The sequence below is a fragment of the Geotrypetes seraphini genome, chromosome 8 (genome assembly GCF_902459505.1).
Source record: "Geotrypetes seraphini chromosome 8, aGeoSer1.1, whole genome shotgun sequence".
Taxonomy (NCBI): Eukaryota; Metazoa; Chordata; class Amphibia; order Gymnophiona; family Dermophiidae; genus Geotrypetes; species Geotrypetes seraphini.
The window spans coordinates 128,014,725-128,039,211 of record NC_047091.1 but is presented as its reverse complement, the minus strand read 5'-3'; the positions used below and the strand labels follow the sequence as shown (position 1 = coordinate 128,039,211).

Genomic DNA, 24,487 nt, shown 5'->3' with positions numbered 1-24,487 from the left:
GCAATTGGTTCCGACTGCTAGGTCGTAAGTGGATCAGGACGTAAGTCAGCCTATGTTAAATTAAGGCCAGAATATTACACTGGGTAATGATATTTTAATCATTTTAATCATCTTAAAGCAATCTGTTAACAACATTTTCCTTAGCAATAGCAGCAGATGAATCCAGAGACCAATGGGATAGCACACATCTACCAGCAGGTGGAGATAGAGAAACTGATTAACAGGTGGTCCTATTGGCTGGTACTCCTTCTGTATCTTCAGTATGCTCTATCTCCCAGCAGGTGATGGTCGCTATTCAACTAGCTCCTGAATTCTGGCTGTGACTGGAAAATTATTTTCAACTGTTGAGGTTTCTCTTCAGTGAGACTGCCATTCTGTTTCTCCTGTTGAGGTTTCTCTTCAGTGAGATGGCAATTTTATTCTCCTGTTGAGGTTTCTCTTCAGTGAGACAGGGGTGTCCGGCTGAACGGTGCTGGCTTTAGGGGTTACACCTGGGCCCCCCAGGTCTCTGCCTCACCCTCCCTCCGTTGCTAGAGGGTCTGACTGGGTCTCGATTTTTTCTTCTTTCCCTTCTCTGTTTAAAAAAAAAAAAAAAAAAAAGGGAGACCACAGTTGCTACAATATGCCCTGTTAGCACTGCACAACCAGCTCTTACTGGCTTCAACCGGCCCTAACAACAAGCTTGTGAGAATGTATGTGTTTTTTTACTGTTGTTTGAACTTCAGGTTCTGTTTGGGAGTCTTAGTACTATGGGTTCGGTCAACGTATGTTTAAGGAATGGATATTTTATTGAGGCTCAGTTTTATGAATAGAAATCTGTTGAGGGAGCCGGGACTTTCCCGCCCTTTGATGCACGTGCTTGGTTTCTTTGTTGGTTACAGCGCGGCAGTAGCGGTGCAATTTCATGCTCCCATTTGTTCTCCTCGTTGGGTTTCAGTGCAGCAGTAGTAGTCCTGTTTATTCCGAGGCTCTCTTTCGTCAGTGTTTGTTGCGGCCATGTGCAGCTGATTATGCAGGTGCCAGTTTATAGCTCATGAGATGGGACATGTTTTTTCCGGCGCTGTGGGAAGCACCGCACCGTTCTTCTAGTTATTCCCCGAGACTGATTTTCTTTCTATGCAGGCCGCGGCAGGGTAAATTTTGCAGGGCTTGAATCCGACTATGTTTCCTGGAGCGTTGATGCAGCGGCCACGTGTCGGCAAGAATCAGGCACGCGCTTGGGTCTCCGGCGATGGCGGGAGAGCTGCAGCGTTCCGGTAGTTTATTTCCAGCTGACTTTAGTCAGGTTATGCTGCGGCTTCTCTCCTTTCTGGTTCAGACAAGTTGTACGTGTTTCACCAGCTTTGGGACAAGCTTGGGCAGATTTATATGTTTGTGTCTGTGTTCCTGCTGTATTCACTTGAAGGAAGTTGCTAATTTAATCGGACTCTGGGGTTAGCACTCAAAAGGATTACCAGAGAGACTCTGACCTGTGCTAGGTCACCCAGTCTCGGTTTGTCTCCGGACTGGGTGACACAGTGAGATCAGCAGTAAGATAGTGTCCTGTATTTCACACGGGTATCTCATTGTCTTTCTTGGGGTCCCTGCAGAATGAGCCTTTGTCTGTTGGTAACTGTCCTTATTTGGGCCTCTGTGCTGCGCTGCATGTGTCTAATAGTGGTATAGTGAACTTCAGATTTCCATGCTTATCACACTGGTTTCTCCTGTCGCCATTTTCTCATGGCACATGCTAGACGGACCCCCCAACCAGACAGGAAGGGCTGTACAGCTCCTTCTAACCAGGAGCCAGTTACCTATTCTATCAAACCCGTGGGGGAGCACGCGCTATGTGGCTGTTAGCCTCATCCCTGAAGCTCTCATTAGTGATGTGAGCTTTGTCTGATACCTGTTAGGATGCTGTTGTTTTCCACGGGGCGGTAGATGCAGCATCTTGATTGTGTCTAGTACATATTCACTTTAAAGGACATACGTATTTCGCTCACGTTGCATGGAGTTAGTACTGTTTTCATGGTTCCAGTATACTCCTCTTTACATTGCGAAACTTGATTTTTCCTAGGAGAATTTCTTTCTTCTTACAGATCCTACAGTTCTCATCTTGCCATTCCCTGACCTTCTGCACTTCATTCTGAGGAGATCTTGACTTCTTCCAATGACTCTTCAGGCTTTCTCATGAGGGGGAAGACGCTATAATGTCAGTTCAGGGGGTTGTGAACATTTTTCAGGATGCTTGCAACTTTGCATCCTCCTCAGGTTTCTGGTTCGTTCTTGGAGTCTCTGTGTTTTGTGTTTCCCTTTTAAGTGTTACTGGTCCTCAGGGTAGTTCTTGTAGTTCTTCAGGAACTAAGGGACGTTGTTCCACTTAACAGCATGTTGCCCAAGACAGAGGCATTGGGCAGGCTGGATCCCATTCTGCTGAATTAGTTTCTCAGGATTACACATTTCTGCAGAAAAACTGGGAGAATATTTACATTTTCACTATGGACTCCAGATCGGCACTAGGTTTGCTTGCCTCTCTTGGAGCAGTGCTTTCGGTTTTGGCACATACCATTTCGCCTACCCAAGGCTTAATGAACATTTTAGAAAATGTAGCCAGTGGTACCGTTTTGGCACTACCAGACGCAGCAGATGAATCCAGAGCCCCACCCTTTCTAGATATTGTCTGTCGGTTTTTTCTTTTGCAGCTTTCGAAGTTTGTTGTTATTGATGGTTGTATTCTGTATTATTGCCTTTTGAGATTTGTTATGGAAAATAAGTTGTTGTTTTTTTTTACATGCTATGCCTATTGATGGTTATGGATGCTTGGGCAAGGAGCTATACTGAAGATACAGGAGGAGTGCCAGCCAATAAGACCACCTGTTAATCAGTTTCTCTATCTCCGCCTGCTGGTAAATGTGTGTCAGAATAAAATATTTTTTTCTGCCTTTGTCGTCTGAGTATTTTATTTTTTCCATTTGCTTTGCTCTCATTGTTTCTGGTTTATCTCTCTTTTTTCTTCTATCTCTGCAGGTATCCTGTTCATTTAACATCTCTCTCTCCGTGAACATCTTCCCTCTTCATCCCTATCTATCGTGTTCAGCATCTACCCTCTGTCTTTGTCCTTTTGTAGCCTAGTGATTAGTATTGCACTTCTGTGTCCGTACTCCCCACTCCCCATCCCCTTTCCATCCAGCATTCCCCATTTTTTTCTCTGTCCCTATTCCCCCTTGATGCTTAGCATCTCTTTTTTGTTCATCACCTCTTTTCTTAGTATTGCAACGGAAAGTGAAACGACACAAAAATCCATACAAAAAAGGAGATTATCGCTGAAAAATAGCTGGAAAGCGATGACCACAAATGCTCGCAGTCTAAACAACAAAGTTCATGATCTGCAAGCCCTGATATTAGAGGCAGATCTAGATATTGTTGCTATCACAGAGACATGGTTCAGTGAATCACATGGATGGGATGCAAACATACCGGGATATAATCTTTTTAGGAAGGACAGAGATGGTCATAAAGGAGGAGGAGTAGCTCTCTATGTAAAGATCAATATCCAAGCGACCGAAATGCAAGGGACCTGGGGAGAGGAAGAAGCGATATGGATTGCTCTGAAAAGAGAAGATGGAACTTCTATCTACGTGGGTGTAGTTTACAGACCTCCGACTCAATCGCAGCAAATTGATAAGGATCTGATTGTGGATATCCAAAAGTTTGGAAGGAAAGAAGAGGTTCTGCTGTTGGGAGATTTCAACCTGCCGGATGCGGACTGGAATGTTCCGTCTGCGGAATCGGAAAGAAGTAGGGAGATTGTGGATGCCTTTCAAGAGGCTCTGCTCAGACAAATGGTGACGGAACCCACAAGGGAAAAAGCGATATTGGATCTGGTCCTCACAAATGGAGAGAGTATCTCTAATGTTCGAGTGGGTGCTCACCTGGGTAGTAGCGATCATCAAACGGTTTGGTTTGATATAACGGCTAAAGTGGAGAGCGGCCGCACGATACTTAAAGTCCTAGATTTCAAACGTACGGACTTTAATGCAATGGGAAAGTACCTGAAGAAAGAGCTTTTAGGATGGGAGGACATAAGAGAAGTGGAAAGACAGTGGTCTAAGCTGAAAGGAGCGATAAAAATGGCTACGGACCTTTATGTAAAGAAAATCAATAAAAACAAGAGAAAAAGGAAGCCGATATGGTTCTCCAACCTAGTGGCTGAGAAAATAAAGGCGAAAGAGTTGGCGTTCATGAAATATAAAAAAAACCAAGAAGAGGAGAGCAGAAAGGACTACAGGGTGAAACTGAAAGAAGCCAAGAGAGAGATACGTTTGGCGAAGGCACAGGCGGAAGAACAAATGGCTAAAAATGTAAAAAAGGGAGATAAAAATTTTTTCAGATATATTAGTGAAAGGAGGAAGATAAAAAATGGAATTGCTAGGCTGAAAGATGCTGGGAACAAATATGTGGAGAGTGATGAGGAGAAAGCAAATGTGCTAAACAAATACTTCTGTTCTGTGTTCACAGAAGAAAATCCTGGAGAAGGACCGAGATTGTCTGGCAAAGTTACACGAGAAAATGGAGTAGATTCTGCGCCGTTCACGGAGGAGGGTGTTTATGAGCAACTTGAAAAACTGAAGGTGGACAAAGCGATGGGACCAGACGGGATCCATCCCAGGATACTAAGGGAGCTCAGAGAGGTTCTGGCGAGTCCTATTAAAGACTTGTTCAACAAATCTCTGGAGACGGGAGTGATTCCTGGGGATTGGAGGAGAGCGGATGTGGTCCCTATTCATAAAAGTGGTCACAGGGATGAAGCAGGAAACTACAGGCCGGTGAGCCTCACTTCAGTTGTTGGAAAAATAATGGAAGTGTTGCTGAAAGAAAGGATAGTGTATTTCCTTGAATCTAATGGGTTACAGGATCCGAGGCAACATGGCTTTACAAAAGGTAAATCATGCCAAACGAACCTGATTGAATTTTTTGATTGGGTGACCAGAGAGCTGGATCGAGGACATATGCTAGATGTAATTTACTTGGATTTCAGCAAAGCCTTTGATACAGTTCCTCATAAGAGGCTGTTGAACAAACTTGAAGGGCTGAAGTTAGGACCCAAAGTGGTGAACTGGGTCAGAAACTGGCTGTCGGACAGACGCCAGAGGGTGGTGGTTAATGGAAGTCGCTCGAAGGAAGGAAAGGTGACTAGTGGAGTCCCTCAGGGTTCGGTGCTGGGGCCAATCCTGTTCAATATGTATGTAAGTGACATTGCTGAAGGGTTAGAAGGAAAAGTGTGCCTTTTTGCAGATGATACCAAGATTTGTAACAGAGTAGACACCGAAGAGGGAGTGGAAAATATGAAAAAGGATCTGCAAAAGTTAGAGGAATGGTCTAATGCCTGGCAACTAAAATTCAATGCAAAGAAATGCAGAGTAATGCATTTGGGGATTAATAATAGGAAGGAACCGTATATGCTGGGAGGAGAGAAGCTGATATGCACGGACGGGGAGAGGGACCTTGGGGTGATAGTGTCCGAAGATCTAAAGGCGAAAAAACAGTGTGACAAGGCAGTGGCTGCTGCCAGAAGGATTCTGGGCTGTATAAAGAGAGGCGTAGTCAGTAGAAGGAAGAAGGTGTTGATGCCCCTGTACAGGTCATTGGTGAGGCCCCACTTGGAGTATTGTGTTCAGTTTTGGAGACCGTATCTGGCGAAAGACGTAAGAAGACTTGAGGCGGTCCAGAGGAGGGCGACGAAAATGATAGGAGGCTTGCGCCAGAAGACGTATGAGGAGAGACTGGAAGCCCTGAATATGTATACCCTAGAGGAAAGGAGAGACAGGGGAGATATGATTCAGACGTTCAAATACTTAAAGGGTATTAACGTAGAACAAAATCTTTTCCAGAGAAAGGAAAATGGTAAAACCAGAGGACATAATTTGAGGTTGAGGGGTGGTAGATTCAGGGGCAATGTTAGGAAATTCTACTTTACGGAGAGGGTGGTGGATGCCTGGAATGCGCTCCCGAGAGAGGTGGTGGAGAGTAAAACTGTGACTGAGTTCAAAGAAGCGTGGGATGAACACAGAAGATTTAGAATCAGAAAATAATATTAAAGATTGAACTAGGCCAGTTACTGGGCAGACTTGTACGGTCTGTGTCTGTGCATGGCCGTTTGGAGGAGGATGGGCAGGGGAGGGCTTCAATGGCTGGGAGGGTGTAGATGGGCTGGAGTAAGTCTTAACAGAGATTTCGGCAGTTGGAACCCAAGCACAGTACCGGGTAAAGCTTTGGATTCTCGCCCAGAAATAGCTAAGAAGAAAAAAAAAAATAATAATAATTTAAATTGAATCAGATTGGGCAGACTGGATGGACCATTCGGGTCTTTATCTGCCGTCATCTACTATGTTACTATGTTACTATGTTTTCTGCCCACATCCCCCACCCTGTGACTTTCATGTCTCCCTCTCTATTTCTTGTTCTCCCCCTGAAATCTGTTTCTCTCCTTCCCTGAATCCAGTATTCCCCCTTCCATGATTCAGTCTTTCTCCCTCTCCCCTTCTCCACTGCCTTTTCCCTCTTCCACTAAGTCCAGCAGAATCTTTCCTTCTCCCTTCTCTGCTTCCAGGTCCAGCAGCAACTCTCCTTCACCCTCTTCAGCTCCCAGCTCCAGTAGCATCTCCCTCAACCACCCAGGTACAGCACCATCTCTCCTCCCTCCTCTGCTCCCAGTCCAGTAGCACCTCTCCTTCTCATCTCCCCCCCCAACTCCCAGATCCAGCAGCACCTCCCCCTTCCTCTCCCCATTAACTAGGAGCAGCACGAACACCTCTCAAGCAGCAGCACTTCTTCCTCTCCCTTCCCCCCCAACCACCTGATTATTAGCAGCACCTCTGTTTATTATAACATGCCTGCATAGCTGCCAATGTTGGCAGCCTCAGAGTGTTTGTTAGGCTGGGCCCACCTATGAGGAGGTTGCATCATCGGAGGCGGGCCCAGTCTAGCAAATGCCCTGAGGCTGTCACATGGAATCACTGTTCTAATTTTGGTGGCTGTGCAGGCAAGTTATAATAAAGAGAGTTTCGGAGTAAGGGAGACAAATTAGTGACAGCGGCAAGCGACATGGGATATACATACTGCGTGTTGGGAACCTTTGCCCAAGATAACTAAGAACAGCACTGGATTTTGAACCAGCTTTCCCTGGATGTTGAGCTCATATCTCTAACCATTCTTGTTTCTTGAATGCTACTCGCAAAAGTATTGCAAAAGATCCCACCTGTAATTTTTTTGAGGTTGCTTATTTTTGGACATCCAGTATATATGTGTTTTAAAAATATTTCTATTCTGACAATTGCAAAGATCCTTAGAAATCCTTAGTAGAAAAAGGAAGGAAGGAAAAGTTGCTAGTGAATGAAGAGAGAGGTCCTTTTTAACTTGTCCTTGTTGTCTTTCTGGGTACTAAAGATTCAGGAAACGCTGAAGAGGTTTGCAGTAAAGGTGACCACAGCCAGTGTCAAGGAGAGGAAAGAAGTCCTCGGTGAACTGCAAAAGTGTGTTGCTGCCAAAGGTACAAATATTTGTTACCTTGTAAGGAAAATACTCTTTCTGTATTCTAGGCAAATGGTTAAGCATCTCAAAGATGCATAAAAAATAGGTACCACAAAATGTTTCTTTAAAACTAAAACGCTGCGTGCAGATTTTCAGTGCGTTTTTGACTATATGATCTTTTTGACCCTATTTTTCCAGCCTTTAAGCCTTGTCTTTTGAAGAGTCTCTTATTGAGTGCCACGCACTGGGCCGACCTGAGGAAGGCTTCTACAGAAGCCAAAACACAGACCGTGTTGGGTCCATTAAATCAACAAGACTTGGACTTTACATAAGGCTTGGCTTTACATACATATATGATATGTTTTTAAGTTATTTTTGTTTACAATAAAATTACATTTGTTCCTTCGGTTGATGTGTACTGTCCCTTCCCCACTCTTTCTTTGGTTCTCACCGTCCAAGCATTCATTCTAGTGGTGGTTGCATTCGTGGGAGTTCATAGCTGCTACTTCTCTCACCAATGCTCCATCCTACTCCTTCCCGAAGTGGCAGGGCAGACAAAGCTGAATGATTTTCAGATATACCCAAGATCGGAATTGATTGACTAATGTTTGCTCTTTGATTTCCAGATATATTCCTGAGATCTGATTGATTGACTAATGTTTGCTATCTCTTTTTTATTTTTTTCAGATATACCTGAGATTGCTATTAAGGGTCTTTGTAAATTATTTTGCCTGACTCTGCATCGATATAGGTGAGTGACCAGGATGTAGCGGCAATACAAACCTGTACTTGAGATGATGGGGCCCTGGCTTGCTTTTGTTTATTCACTTATGAGAGTTGTTCATATGTGGTTCCTAGGGAATCTGCTGTAGACCGATACATACTTTGTTAAATAGCAACTGCAAATCTATATAACTTAGCCTTATTGGAAGTCCTGTTCCAAGATGTTTGATTTTATGAAAGTTAAGGCTAATGTTTTCAATAAAGATTGAAAATAGGTGAAATCATCATTACTGTTGTCATGAAGGTATAAATTAGGGCTGTTCATTGATTAAATTTTTTAATCACGTGATTAACTGCATAACCCTAATGTAAGAGGCTTGAAAGAACTTCTAACTGAAGACATCTCTGGGGTGGATTTGTTAGAAAACAAATTGTACAAATATGAAAAAAGCTATGCAACCATAATAAAAATAAAATCTGGTGATTTTATTTTTGTAATCAACTTCTCTTCCCTTCTGTTGCGTGGGCACCATCTTCTTCGGTCTCCCTTATCTCTATGGGCACCATCTTCTGGCTCCCTTCTCTCTTCCCTTTGCCTTGCATCTCCTCCCCTCTCCGGAAATCCATTCTCCCTCTTCTCCACGTCAGGAGTTTTACTCTCCAGAGAACATCCCACCACATCTCTCTCTTTCTCTTCCTCTCTCTTTGCCTCAGTCTGCAGTCCGCAGCTGCCTTCCTGGTCCACATCGTTTTCTGTTGGTACCTCTTCTTACCTCTGCAGAGATGCTGGCAGCCCCTTCATCTCTGCTTCTCCTTCTTCCTGCTCCTCGGGGGAGTTTGCTGGTTGGGGTTCATATAGTATTGTGGAGGGAGATGGGTTGAATGAGTGACTTATCTTTTTGAGTTTTCACTTGATGATATTCTAATGAAGTCTGTCTTAAATTTTGGTGTGAGTTTTTATGCTACCTCTTCTAATTGATACTTATACTGTAAAGATGCATTGCTGTGGTTTGATGCTTTTTTTTTTTTTTTGAGGACTATGAATGGTCCTAGAAGCTGGAGTGGGTGGCATATAAGTATTAAATTTAGTTTCCTATCATCCTTACCAGACCAGTCCAAAACTAATGGGTCATGCCCATGAACCAGAAGAATGAGACAGAGACCATTCTTGTGAGCTCTGCCTTATAAAGGCCACTCTGCTGTAGCATCACTCAACTATATTTCTCTTTCTCCGGCAGATGATGATGGGTATACTGTACAGTGATTCAGATTTGCTCTGGAGTGGCTGGCTCCTGGCTCAGTTGAAGAACAGGTGACTGGTTGAGTGTAGAAAACAGGGAGGAATCCAGAGTCTAGTGAAAGCACAAATAGGGATGCTTGGAGGAGTTAGGGTCCCTCTGCCTCCCTTCCCCAATTCATTCCCCTCCCTCCATAGAACCAAAGAAAATGAAACCTATTAAAATTATATTTCAGCAAGAGATACTGACGTAGGATGGGAGGAATTGCAGACGGAAGAGGATTAAACCAGTAAGTAGTGACTGCTATTGGAGTGGGGGAGGGTAGCAGCTCATGGGAGTTTGGATGAGCAACCGATGTGTTTAATTGGAAACTTAAGTGTGCTGGGAACAGCGTATAGGCTTGGATTGCAGTTCTACAGTTCTTCGATCTCGTTCAGGCAGTGGAGTAGAGTAATGCTTTTTCTCTCAGTGACAAATTGAGGTCCTGACTGAGTGCACCAAATGCTGAGTAATAGGTGAGACGTTCTAGACAGATGGGTAGTGTCCCCATGGTAGTGTGCCATCTGCAGAAGGAATCCACTCTGGATTTTTTCTTTGTACCTCTGTTGTACTTCACCTGGGCTCCTTAGCTCCACCTACAGATTTTCCCTTCTACATGTGTGCCAGCAGGAGTGTGTGTGTTCTGCTCACCACAATTTGTTATTTTATGTGGTGTGTATTTTGTCCATTTTTTGGAGTTTCTGGTGCTCGGAGCGATTATTTATTCAATTTCTATACCGTTCACCCAAGGGAGCTCAGAATGGTTTATATGAATTTATTCAGGTACTGGAGCATTTTTTCCTATCTGTCCCAGTGGGCTTAAATCAATCTAATGTACCTTTGACAATTCAGCTCTACCTGCATTAAGATCACACAGACTTGGACAGTTGACAGACCAATCCCTGGTGGTACCTGTAAGACAGCCTGCATTTACTTCACAGGAGCTCAGGGCCGTCTCCCTCTTTCTCCTTCTGCCAAATGAAGGTTTAAGCGCAGGCTGTTTGGCATCTGTTGGAGACTCGGCGGTGTCTTGCAGGATGTTGGCTGCGACTTCTCACTTCTGCCCATCCCTGAGCACGTCCGTTGGTCTGTAGGGATGGAGGTACAGTCAGGCATAGGATCTGACTGGCAGCCCGAAGATCAGTGTTGTAGAAGCATTTTCAACATGAGGCAGCGATTTTCTGATTCCAGGTACTGAAAAAGATCTGAGGCAGGCTGCAGGACATTTTCAGTAAAGGTCACAGTGAGTAAAGGCTGTGAGGTGAATTGGGAAAGGTTTGAAATACTAAGTTTTGAGGGTTTCTGCATGTCTTCCTGAGTTCCCCCCTACCTGAAAAATCCTAAAATTGCCATTTTTGTAATTAATGTAAAAAATATTGTGCTTTTTATGTGATTTGCTTAATGGCAGCCATCTTGGATTTTTAACAATCTTTATTTGAAAATCTCCCTGCTTCTCCAAAACTGCAGCTTTTGCCTCAAAACTATTGGGATGGAGTCCGTGGGCTCTCCTGATGTGAATTCTTGCTAGGATTGTGCAAATTTGGCACCTCAAGAGTGTCCTTATGCCACGTGCTGCATGGCACGCCCGGGAGAGGTGGCAGCGTCCAGCATAGCCTCTCCCATGTTGAAGCAGTTGACCAAATGCTTGGCTAGCCTGGTTAGGCGGCCTTCTTTATTTTTGGGGTTTTGTATGGCTGTTAATCCTGTGCACCTTGCTGTAGACCCTCCACAGCCTAAGAAAGTTAAGTCATCAAAGGATGACTCTATGCCCTAGGAGCCAGAGACTTTCTCTGAATTTATGAAATATCTGTTGAATGAGTTTCAAAGCTGGCGTTCTTCCCCTGTGTAGTCCCGCTCCACCTCAGATGCATCTCTTCTATTGCGCAGATGCGTAGCTTCTATGGACATGTCCTCATCTCGGTCAGCCGCTGTTCTTGCACTGCCTGATCTGGGTGATCCTGATGATGATGACCAGCTTACTGACTCCTTATTAACAGGCGCATTGATTCCTGGGATGGGATATCAGGGGCTGTGTGCTGGATCTGCGGATTCCTCTTGGGTTTTGGAACCTGGGGTTCTGCATTTATTTAAGTCTGTGGCTTTACCAGATCTTATTTTGGAGTCTTTGCAGGCGTTGAATTTAGTCACTCAGCCGTCTCCATCCACAACTTTTTCCTGGCTTTGTGGTGTGCACTCGCTGTCTTCCACCTTTCCCTGGCACCCTGATATGAGCATTCTAATTTCAGAACAATTTGATTCTCCAGAAGGCGCTCTTAAGATAGCGAGAGCCATGTCTTGCTTGTATCCTCTGGCACAGTGCCAAAAGCTTCTGGGTCAGCCTAGGATAGATTCATTGGTGGCGCAGGTGACTAAGCACACCTCTCTACCCAGTGAAGTGCAGGTGACTAAGTGCACCTATCTACCTAGTGAAGGTGGTGTGGTTCTTAAAGATGTGCAGGACCGCCGTGTGGATGTGGTCCTCTGGAGACCTTTTGATGTTGCTACTTTAGGCATAAAAGCTGCTTCGGTGGCATCCTTTGTTTCATGTGCCTGTCTCTCTCGACTGCGCATGCTAGAGAGTGAGGCTGTGGATCCTCCTCAGCTTCAGGATGTTCAGGCCGAGGGGCTGAATGCTCTGGTGCATCCTTGGCTGGTGGTGGGCCTCCTGTTAGCATTTCCTCCATGGCAAATAGTGTGCAGAGTCCCTCTTCACATTGCTCGGCACCCAGCTGCGTGATGGACTGACTCAGGCGCCCAAGGTATGCAGATCTGGTTTGTTATCTTGTGGCATATCCTCTTCCTCTGCCGCTCTCGCCTGACCTTCTGACTCAGGGCCCCATTCCAATGTTTGATCTGGGTCCCTTTTGTCTTACGGTTTGGCTCTTGAAAGGGAATGCCTAGGTAAGAAAGGATATTCAGATAAAGTGATCTCCACTCTCTTGGGGTCCTGGAGACTTTCTACTTCTCGGGCTTATATGCGCATTTGGTGTATCTTTGAAGCGTGGTGTGCCGTGAGTTGAGTGGTTTCCGTTCGCACCTCTTTGCTTCACATCTTGAAGTTCATGTGGGATGGCCTGGACAGAGGCCTGGCCTGGTCTTCCCTAAGGGGTCAGCTTGTGGCTTTGTCTGCGTTTCATGGTTTGCTGCAGGGTAGGTGTTTAACACTTTCTGACGGACATGATTTGTTTTTTGGGTGGCCAAATTGCTTTGATCTCCAGTGTAGCCTTGTGTTCCGGCTTGGGATCTCAATCTGGTTCTGTCCATGCTCATGCGCCCTCCCTTTGAGCCCATAGGTTCTTGATCGTTGAAGGACCTTACTCTTAAGATGACCATTACTTCTGCGTGATGCGTTTCCGAGCTGCAGGCTTTCTTTTATAGGTTTCCCTTCCTAGAATTTTCTAGGGAGTGCGTTTTGCTGCGGCCTTTTCCTTCCTTTCTGCCAAAGGTGGTTTCACCTTTCATATCAATCAGTTTGTGGTCCTCCCACTTTTGGGTAGTTGGGAGGGCTCTTTGGAGCAGAGGCAGTTGTACAAGTTGGATGTCTGTCGAGTCCTTCGCTCTTATATTCAGCGGACCCAGGAGTTTTGGAAATCAGATCATCTTTTGTCCTCTTAGCAGGTTCTCATAAGGGGGACAGTGCTTCCAAGGCTACCATTGCACGTTGGATCAAGGAGACTATCGCTTCGACATACCTACTTCAGAAGAAGCCTGTTCCAGAATTTCTCAAGGCTCATTCCACTTGGGGTCAGGCAGCTTCTTGGGCTGAGTCTTCTCTTGTGCCTCCAGTGGATATCTGTAAAGATGCGGTTTGGTTTTCTCTCCATTCTTTTGTGTGACACTACCGTGTGGACGTTTAGACGTATCGGGTGTCATGTTCGGTGAGCGTGTTCTTGTGGTGTCCCTTCAAGGTCCCACCCACTATAGGTACTGCTTTGGTACGTCCCATCAGTGAGCTGTGCTGGTCTGGAGAGACGCTGAAGAAGGAGAAATTAGGTTCTTACCTGCTAATTTTCTTTCTTTAAGTCTCTCCTGACTGGCACTGTCCCCATCCTGTCTGTCTGTTGTTCTTTCGGGATTCGCGTGAAGAGTGTGTTTTTTTTTCTACGGGATCTTGTGTTTTTGATAGGGGAGATTACAAGAAGAGCGGCCTTTGGTTGAGCTGGCGTAGCTGGCGAGCTGTGGGGACGTTTCTGAAGGACCTTCTCCTATTCAAATTCTAACAGTATTTCTTTATGTTTAAATATGTTTATTGAATTTTATAATATAACAGAAAGAACAGTATACATCTTTTCAAACTCGAATCATCCCCCCTCCCCTTCCTCCCTATCCCTATCCCCCCACCCCCCCAACATACTTAGGTAACAAGATTCCTTCCTCTATCTATCAAGTTATTACGGGTTCAATAAGTTACTTCGCGCTTTATGAGTTAATGTCAGCCAAAAGGGTTCCCAAACGGAACAAAATGTACGTCCTGTAGGAGTGTCCAGTGATGCCAAAGATAATCTTTCCATTGACGCTTGACGAAGCATCAGTATTCTCCAAAGTGACACTGTCGGCGGATCCGACGTAATCCAACAATGTAATATTGTTTTCTTTCCCAAGAGGATTGTCCGGGCCATAAAATCTCGAAATCCTTTCGGGGACACCCGTGGGATTGAGTCCATGGTAAATAACAATTCCGGACAAGTAACATATCCATGATGCCACATAGAGGTGATATGCTGTTGCAACTGTATCCAAAAGCCCTGTACCAAAGGGCATGTCCAAAATTGGTGACCCAATGATGCTCCTGGTTGAGCACATTTAGTACACGTGTCAGTAGCACTAATTTGTGCACGATATAAGTAGGCTGGTGATCTGTATAGACGTAAATAGAATTTATAATTCAATTCAATTAGGGTCACTTGACGTGTTACTTTATAGATTGCTTTAAGACCCTGTTGAATGTGCAGTCCAGTCACCTCACATGGTATATCCCCTGACCAGCGGGCAGCATAATTGTCATAAGAAATGGGCTCCAAACTGTCTCGTAAAAAACGTAGATGGAATTTCAATGGAATTTGGGTCTGGGCTGTCAGGCATAGCGCTTCCGAAATAGCTTCCTGACTATGATTTGTGAGTCCTGCCGATGGTAGAGATCGAATATAAGATGTCATCTGAGCATATGCCAACCAGTCTCTAGGATTCCAGTTGTATTCAGTCTGCATCACAGTAAAGGGTGGCACCGTTCCCTGTGCTGTTACCACCTGTGAAACATAATGTAGCTTAGATGTTCTCCACACCGATGTCGGAAATCTAGACGTCCCAGGGGAAAAGTCGTTATTATCTATGAAAGGCAGGTAAGCAGTGGCTAGTGGATTTATCTTTAACTGTCTACATAACCTCTTCCACACCTGTCGCAGCGGTTGAAATAAAATATTTCCAACTGGTGGTGGGGTCCTTGGAAGATGTAAGGTATGCATTAAGTAGCTGAAGTGATATGGGTAGCAGAGTGTTTGCTCAGAAGAAGTAGCCGAAAAATGGCTAGTCCCCCGGAACCAATCACTCAGGTGCCTCATTTGGCACGCCTGAGAAAACAATCGGAGGCTATGAAGTCCCAGTCCTCCCTGTTCCTTAGGAAGCATCAAAATGGACAGGGAAATCCTAGCCTTTTTACCATTCCACAGATATGAAGTTAAACATTTCCCAACTTCTTTCTCATGTTTGGATGACAACATAATTGGGAGCATTTGAAAAATGTATAGCCACTGAGGCAAAATCACCATATTATATAAAGCAATTTTACCCATTAATGATATAGGAAAGTCTTTCCAAATTGACAATTTCTGTCTGGTAGTAGTAAGAAGCGGTAGGACGTTCAATGAATATAAACTAGAAATATCTATAGGGATTAGTATTCCTAAATATGACAATGAAGTGGATGCCCATTTTAATGGAAAGGCTCCTCTCCATCTAGTAGGGATATCTCGAGACAGAGGAAGTACCAGGGATTTCTGAAAATTTAGAACCATTCCAGAATATAGGCTAAATTCATCCAATATAGCTAAAGCTCTGGTCAGAGAGGTCTGAGGGTCAGCTAATGTCAGTAGCATGTCATCGGCATACGCCAGCACACGCAATTGAGATTCCCCCTCAGGGAGGCCCACCAACCCATCATCCTTCTGCAGCGTTCGCAGAAAAGGATCCAGATATAGCAAGAACAACAATGGGGAGAGAGGACTACCCTGCCTCGTGCCCCGTGTTATCTGGAATGAAGGAGTCCGTGTCCCATTTACCAAAATGCTAGCAGTAGGTGACGTATACAATAACCGGATCATGTCAGAGAACCAACCAGTAATGCCCATATAGGATAGCACTGAAAATAGGTATTTCCAGTTGACCTTATCAAAGGCTTTAGCCGCATCTAGGCTTACCAATATCCCATCTTGTCGTGTTATTTGTGTTCTATGTACGGCCGTCAATAATCTTCGAACGTTTAAGACCGAATGACGCTGTTTAACAAAGCCTACCTGCTCCGGGACAATCAATTGAGGAAGCAGTGTTGCCAGCCTATTGGCCAGTACCTTGTCCAATATTTTAATATCTACATTAAGTAGTGAAATTGGTCTGTATGATTCTACATCTGTCTCTCGTTTCCCTGGTTTTGGTATTAAAGTAATGTATGCATGATTGGCTCCCTCCGGAAATGCTCCCCCCTCATCTGCCGCATGATAGTACGCCTCCAAGGGTCCACACAACTGTGATAATAAAAGCTTATAAAATTCCGGAGTGAACCCATCAGGGCCCGGGGAAGTTCTGTTCCTTAGTTGTTTTATTGCTGACTGTATTTCCTTCCCCTGGATTGGTCTATTTAATGAGGTGCGCATAGGGGCGGTCAATTTGGGCATCCCCGCATCCTCCAGGAAATCAACTGCGTCAGGTCCCCCCTCATCTTCTACCGATGAATAAAATCTTTTATAATAACGGAAAAACCTATCCGATATGTCCCCTGTTTTTGTCAACTTTGTACCATCCGGCATATGCAAACAGGGAATATACCGATCTGACCTTCTCAATTTCGTGAGAGAGGCAAGTAATCTGCCTGGTTTGTTCCCGTATCTATAATATTTGTGTTGTGTAAAATATAGATATTTTTTTGTGCGGTCATGAATCAAGGCGTTAAGAGCAATCTGTGCTGACGTCAATTGCTCATTGGAGCGTGGCGTCGGATGTGCTATGTGTTGTTTTTTTAGAAGTAAACATTGCCGCTCTAGGTGGATGATGCCCTGTGCCAATCGTTTTCTGTAAGCCACTACATAGGATATGATATCTCCCCTTAGGACGGACTTTGCCGCCTCCCAGAACAGAAGGGGTGTGTCCCTATGTTGAGCATTAAAGCGAAGATAATCTTCCCACTTCCCCGCTAAATATGTTTTGAACTCTTGATTATCAATTAAATAAGAAGGGAAACGCCACCCCCCCAAAATCTGAGATGTCCCAGTCAGTAAATCCATCCATATCGGACAGTGGTCTGATATAGAAAGAGGACCAATTTCAGAGGTCTCAATATGGGAAAATAGAGATGTGGATGCTAAGATGTAATCTATTCTGGAGAAAGAGTGGTGAGCCCGTGACTGGTGTGTGTAGTCTCTCTCTCGTGGGTGCAGTAATCTCCAAGGGTCTACCAAGTCCAGAGCGTCACACAAATAAGGTAGTCCTTTGTGTGGTGCTGAGGAGTGACCCATGCCTGGTCCAGTACGGTCCTGGTCTGAGTCCATGACCTGATTGAAATCCCCCAGTATCAGCAATGAGTTTGTTGGGTCTCGTTGGCCCAGTTTAACCAGGCCCTGGAAAAATTTATGGTCATATTGATTAGGTCCATATACAATAAGTAGGTTAAGTATCTGATCTGATGTGGTCACCCTACAAAGTAAGGATCTTCCCATGGGGTCAGCATGTATTTGTTCCACCCTCCCCTGAAACCCTCTGCGCACCAACAGCGCCACTCCTGCATGTTTATTAGGGGAAGATGCAGAACAAATCTGTCCTACCCAACCCCTTTGTAATTTAGCATGTTCAGTCACGGTTAGCCGAGTTTCTTGAATGCAAGCAAGATCTGCCTTGTGATGTTTTAATCTGCTAAGGATTTTAGTCCGTTTCACTGGAGACGTTATGCCCCCTACATTCCAGGACAATATTCTAATCGTCCTACCGCTCATCACAACCGGGGTAACATACCTGGTACAACAGTATTTCCATGATAACCCCAGGCGCCCAGCCTACACCCGGGGCATCACCTGAACTGGTTTGGTAACATGACCCGCAACAAGTATTCAAGTCACTGAAACATAATACATAAGAGGATAAATCTAACAGTATACAGTTATCAATATATTCGTTCCTTCCCTCCCTTGCTAATACCCCCCCCACCCTCCCCTTAATCCCCTGATCCCTAACTGCCCCCCCAATACAAATTCCCATCCCGTAGCACTAGGATACAGGAAGGTAGAGCACGTCTCTGATGCTTGGAAACTCGTCCCCCCCACAAAACTAGCTGAACATAGGTAAACATTATGGGAGAAACAGCTAGTGCAGTAATATACAGTGAGAAATCACACTTAGGTCTAGTAATCTTCAGATAGTCAAGGTGTGGATGTTCCTGGAGTCCCCAGTCTATTTATGAATTCTCCAGCCATGACATCTGATTCAAACACATGCCATTTGCCCTCAAATTGGATTTTCAGTATAGCTGGATATAGAAAGAGGAAACGACATTTGAGATCAGCCAGTTTCCTGCAAAGAGGGTAAAATACTTTCCTCTTTTCTGTCAGTGCAGCAGAGTAATCCTGTCCAATTCGAATGGGTACAGAGTCATAATTCAGTGTCTCCCTCTTAAGGCGAAATTCTTTAAGTATCTCCATTTTGTGCCTGTAATTGTGCAATTTTCCTATCACCACCCGTGGCCTTTGGTCGTTCCCCGCTCGGGGTCCCACACGGTGGACCCGTTCAAAGCGTGCTGGGCCTATGGTTGCAGGCATCGGCAATTCGCTGGCTAGCCATGTTTCCAACACAGATAACAGAGAGGAGTCTGAAACTGTCTCAGGGAACCCCATAAATCTTAAGTTCCCCCTTCTGGATCTATTTTCAAGATCCTCCAACTTAGCTTGTTGTTGGTCTAATTGCAGTTTCATACGGGCCACATCCGTTGTTACCCCGCGGGCCTCATCCTCCGCTGCCGACACTCGTTCTTCCAACTCTGTCACCCTCGCTGAATGATCTTCCATAATGCCTTCCAGTTTTGTGAGTTGGGCAGACAATTGCTCCATACTAGGAGATAGTGCTTGAGTAACTATACTTTTCAATTCTGCCAGGGTCTCCGGCGTAAATTGTCTTAGCACTCCACATGCTGGGTCCGCCATTTTGTCCTCCGGTATTTTACCTCGTTCTTTATCTTTTTTCGCCGATTTCGTGGACATGGTTATGTGATTTTTAGTTAGGAATCTGTCCATAAAATTCCCCACTGAATGCGCCGAAGTTCGCTTAAATTGGTTTCGCCGTTCGTCCCGCGTTGCTGTGAATGAGGGGAACGAGCTCCGGAGCTGGCTGAGCTAGATGCACGCCGGCTCACGACATCACGTGACTCACAGTATTTCTTTATATTAATTGTTGCTCCTGTGGGGAGTGTTGTTGCTGTTATAATTCACATTTCTTAGTTCTGCTTGGCTCTTCGGCAGACTGAGTGTTTTAGGAACTGAACCGCCCACTAGTACTACAGCCAAAAGTTTGTCTCAGACTCCACCTGCTGGTCATGGTGAGCTATTACCGATCGGTGAGCTGTGCTGGTCTGGAGAGACTAAAAGAAAGAAAATTAGCAGGTAAAAACCTAATTTCTCCATCCTAAATAGCATCCAGCATGCAAAAAACAGACTACCCATGGAATACAAAGGAAATGAATGGTTAGAAAGAGAGGTGAGATTAGGTTTGGTAAGAAGGGAATATGCTTAAACAGAGAATCTTTAAGAAGGTTAAATTAAGGGAAAAAAGTATCATCTCAGTTATTTAAGTGTTACTTCCCAGTGGTTCTATAACCTCCTCCAGGTCCCCAATTCTGTCTTAATCAGAGCTTTGGCCACTTCTCCAGTATGTGAAAGAATAGGATTCCCTTCCCACCAGTTGGGTTATTTCCAGCAGTTCATGCTACATTGTCTCATATAAAAATGTGGATTGTAAGAACTCTGGGACAGGGAGATATTTATATATTTGAAATGAAACTCACCTTGAGATGAAAGTTGAGTAATTTAAATTCAGTGCATTGATAGAGGTGCTCTTGGTAGAGAAAACATTGTAACCTAAGAATGGTCACTTTATATGAGGGCAAATCAAAAAATTTAAAGGCAATTGTTAAATTACATAATAACCAGAACAGAGCTAGTGAAATGCAACAATATGTACTCGTACATTGCCTTTTGGATAGTTCGTCCACGCACAGTGCAGCGCTTGGCCTTTAGTCGTGTGGCAGCCATGAGGCCAGAAACATGGATGCTCCTTTGCAAGATTGCACCATCAAAGAACGCAGTAGTGCACTTTCTTTGGGCAGAGGGAGTAAAACCTATTGAAATTCGCCAACAGATATTGACTCAGTATGGACATAGCATCATGAATCAATGAAAGGTTTATGAGTGGGTAAAAAGGTTTAACCCTTTCAGGACCATAAGGATCGTAGGCCAATTTTTGTGGTTTTGACGACATTTTTATGGTAAAAAGGGCTTGCAGATGCCAAAAAATTGATTTTTTTTGTGAAATATCATTATTTTTATTTAAAAAAATCACACTTCTGGCTTATGGACAGTGTGGCAAGTGAATCTTCTCGTCAATCTAGCAACGACGCTAATGAATGAATGTCGGAACCAGTTTGTTTACATAAAGGCAGTATCATATGGAATCCGTACATATCAAATTTAGAACTGTAGACTTTCCCAATCAAAATTTATAGGATTTTAAAGTTATGGGACAAATATGTCCCTTGGTCCTGAAAGGGTTAAAGTGGGAAGAACAGGTGTAACCAAAGAAGGTCGTTCTGGTCATCCATCAACATCAGGCACACAAGATAACATTGACAGGGCAGGTGCCATGATTAGAGAAGACTGACAGATAATGGTGTTTCAACTGGCTGCAAATTTGGATATCAGCTATGGATCTGCATTTGCCATAATGCACGATGACTTGGGATACAGTAAAGTCTGTGCATGATGGGTTCCCAAACAGCTTATTGATCTGCGCACAAACAATAGCGAGTGGAGGTTGCAACCCAGTTCCTGAGACGGTATGAAGAAGATCCAAGTATTTTAGAGAGAATTGTCACCGGCAACGAGACATGGGTGCATCATTATGACCCAGAGAGCAAAAGACAAAGCATGGAGTGGAGATATCTGTCTTTTGCAGCAAAGAAGTAATTCAAACATCAGTCCTCCTCCAAGAAAATCACGTTAACCTTCTTTTGAGACATGAAGGGGCCTATTCTGGCACATTTCCAAGTGCACAGGCAAAGAGTGAAAATTACTGTGCATTGCTGCAAAATGAACTTAAAACCTGCAATTCACAGCAAAAGAAGAGGAATGTTGTCCAAAACAGTCTTGCTGCACCATGACAATGCATGTCCTCATACAGCAGCAGCAACAGAAGAGACAGTGCAAACAGCTTGGGTTCATATATCTTCCACGTCCTCCTTACAGCCTAGATCTGGTGCCTAGCGATTCTCACAACTTTAGTCCAATGAAGGAAATGCTGCGATGTCACAAATTCACCTGTGACGATGAAGTAAAGGAAGCGGTACTCACCTGGTTTCAGGAGCAGCTGAAATACTTCTTTGCAGGAATTCGGAAACTAGTTTTTTTTTTTTTTTTGTAAATAATTTTTATTCTTTTTAAATTCTTACATCAAGTGAAGTACATGTATTACATTCAATTATGAAGAAACACTTGAAATTATCAATAAATGTTCTTACATTGTAAATTAAAGAAACCCTTTATCAAAATTTTATATCATATTATTATTACAATATTTTTCCCTTCCCTACCCCCTCTATATGTTCTATACATGTGTTATGATATCTGATCAGTAGAATAATTTGTCAATGGTCCCCATATTTTATTAAATTTTTTAATATAACCTTGTTGTAATGCCATTACTTTTTCCATTTTATATATATGACAAATTGAATTCCACCAGAAAGTGTAATTTAATTTAGTGTAATCTTTCCAATTCTGAGTAATTTGCTGAATGGCGACCCCTGTTAGAATTAATAAAAGTTTATTATTGTTAGCTGATATCGGACTCTGTGTTCTCATTGTTGTTCCAAATAATATTGTATCATATGATAGTCCAACATGATTTTCTAATAATTTATTAATTTGGGGCCAAATTAATTTCCAAAAGGAATTAATACAGGGACAAAAGAATAATAAATGATCTAATGTCCCCACTTCTATCTTACAATGCCAGCATCTATTAGATCTACTACTTCGGAAACTAGTTGAATGATATAACAAATGTATCATCTTGCATGGGGCCTATGTGGAAAAGTGATATGTTCAGTTGTTCACTGTTACTTCTATTAAAGCTGTTAAATGTATTTTGCTTTTACTTTTTGATTTACCCTCGTATTTGCATAATGTAGAAGAGATAATGTTTTTCATTGATGTGGAGTTATGTATCTTTAGTTTCTTAGATACATGAAGCTTTGCATTAGATTTTTGCATTTGAATTCTTTGTATCTTGATCAATAAAGAGATCCCTGGAGTAAAAAATTGTAACTAAGAATTGAAATTGGAGCCCTGGGTTTATAGTTGAGCAATAAGATTGAAATGCTTTATATGTATATGTTCTCAGTTTTTCACAACATTGATTTCTTTTCTTCCTTAGAGATGCAGCATCACGTAAGGCCCTTGAATCTGCTATTCAGCAGCTGGCAAAGTCACAGCCTAAATCAACAGCCAGAAACCTCCTGCTTTCTCTCGAGTCCTCGGGAATTGGCAGCAAGAGCAATGTTCCTAGGTTAGTTGAGCTGAGGCCTCTCTGGTGCTGCAAGACTGGGGGTTTGTGGAGTAGGGAAGGAAGCCTGACAAGTGTCTTGAAAGTTGAATTTGAATCTCTTTCAGATAGGATTAGTTTGAGGTTAGATGAAAGGTGCTCCTTCATCTGTATCTGGTGAATTAAATTGTTTCAGATTACTGGTTATATTTTATATTCATATTTTGAATAGATCCTATTTTATGTTTTAAACAAATTACTGTTTTTTTACAATAAACATTGAATACACGTACACACCCAAGTTGAATAGATCCTGTTTATTGAAATACCTGTAAGGGGTCTTGGCATGACACCTTTCAGAAAGTGATAAGTTCCGTGGAAATTAATTTTATACCTTTTGTGTGAGTAGTTTGTATTCTAAACATCACAGAATAATACTGGATTTTGGATGAGCTGGCATGGCCCTTTGTGATGATGATAAAGTAAGAATGGTTAAAGTAGCAACTGTTGGGGTTCTGAAGGATTCGTCATCCTAAAGCAGGCAGCATGTTCTCACATGTGGGTGATGCCATCCACAGAGCCCGGTATGGACAGTGAAAAGTGCACTGGCACTTTTAGAAATCCAAAGCTTTTAGACTTCTTGCTGACATGTGATTGCCTTCCCACCCGACGAGGGCTAACGGTACCTCAGTTCTTCATTTTCCACGGAGTGAAAAAGTTGTGTTTTCTAATGGCTGCGTTGCCTTCCCTCAGTGCATTCGTTTCAAAATTAATTTCTTTCTTATTTTTATTCTGTTGGAATTTCTTCATTTCATGAGTCAAAAAAAAAAGAGACTTGTTTTCTTTCATTTTTTTCCCTCATTCCTCTTTGAAGCAGGGGTCTAACATTTTGGCATGGGTGTTTTCTTTCGTTTTTTTCCCTCATTCCTCTTTGAAGCAGGGGTCTAACGTTTTGGCATGGGTGTTTTCTTTCGTTTTTTTCCCTCATTCCTCTTTGAAGCAGGGGTCTAACGTTTTGGCATGGGTGTGTTCTTTCGTTTTTTTCCCTCATTCCTTTTTGAAGCAGGGGTCTAACGTTTTGGCATGGGTGTGTTCTTTCGTTTTTTTCCCTCATTCCTCTTTGAAGCAGGGGTCTAACGTTTTGGCATGGGTGTTTTCTTTCGTTTTTTTCCCTCATTCCTCTTTGAAGCAGGGGTCTAACGTTTTGGCATGGGTGTTTTCTTTCGTTTTTTTCCCTCATTCCTCTTTGAAGCAGGGGTCTAACGTTTTGGCATGGGTGTTTTCTTTCGTTTTTTTCCCTCATTCCTCTTTGAAGCAGGGGCCTAACGTTTTGGCATGGGTTTTTTCTTTCTTTTCAAAAATTGAGTTTAACTTAGCTGATCAAGTTTTCCCGTCCATGTCGAAACTGTTAGTGGGATTTAAGAAGTGCTGTTAATGTCAGTGGCATATTTCTAGTACTGACCTGCATAACTGGTATATCCAGTGTTTGGAGCCTGATCATAGGGTTGAATACTGTGTTCGATGTTCCACCCTTCAAAAACGATCACTTAAAGTCCGGCGACTTCAGCAGGAAAAATTGTTCAGTCACAGTATGCCGGATAAATCTTCATCATTGATACCACCGGTCCCTACTTCGACATCGGACATCCCTGCATCCAGGAAGCATGCTAAGAAGCTACATACTTCCCAACCAGTGTTGCAGGCCTTGTCAGCATCGAGTCCCTCAAAGCAGGCCAAATCTCAACAACGACGCCCTCCTTCTGTGCATGCATCCTCTTTGAGGTCTCCCACTCCCAGATGCCCTTGAGTACCATTGATACCCACACAGTCTCGGGTATTGGTATAGGATTTTCAATCCAGGGTTGATGACTTTCTGCGCAGAGAAATTGGTGCTATGTTCAAGCTAATCTCCATGCCTGTGTCTGCACCGACCTCATCAGAACCAGCCCAGCCTGAATGTAATTCTCATA

At 43.6% G+C, this 24,487-nt stretch overlaps 1 protein-coding gene across 2 annotated transcripts in view; it reads left to right on the top strand.

Annotated features, from left to right (window-relative positions):
• Nucleotides 1-24,487, top strand: part of GCN1 (GCN1 activator of EIF2AK4) — a 324,708-nt gene that overhangs the window by 18,287 nt on the left and 281,934 nt on the right. For both annotated transcript variants that reach the window (XM_033954090.1, XM_033954088.1), the window contains exons 2-4: nucleotides 7,426-7,528; nucleotides 8,197-8,260; nucleotides 22,410-22,541. In XM_033954090.1, coding sequence (XP_033809981.1) covers nucleotides 7,426-7,528; nucleotides 8,197-8,260; nucleotides 22,410-22,541 — 299 coding nt within the window. The remainder of the gene's footprint in view (nucleotides 1-7,425; nucleotides 7,529-8,196; nucleotides 8,261-22,409; nucleotides 22,542-24,487) is intronic.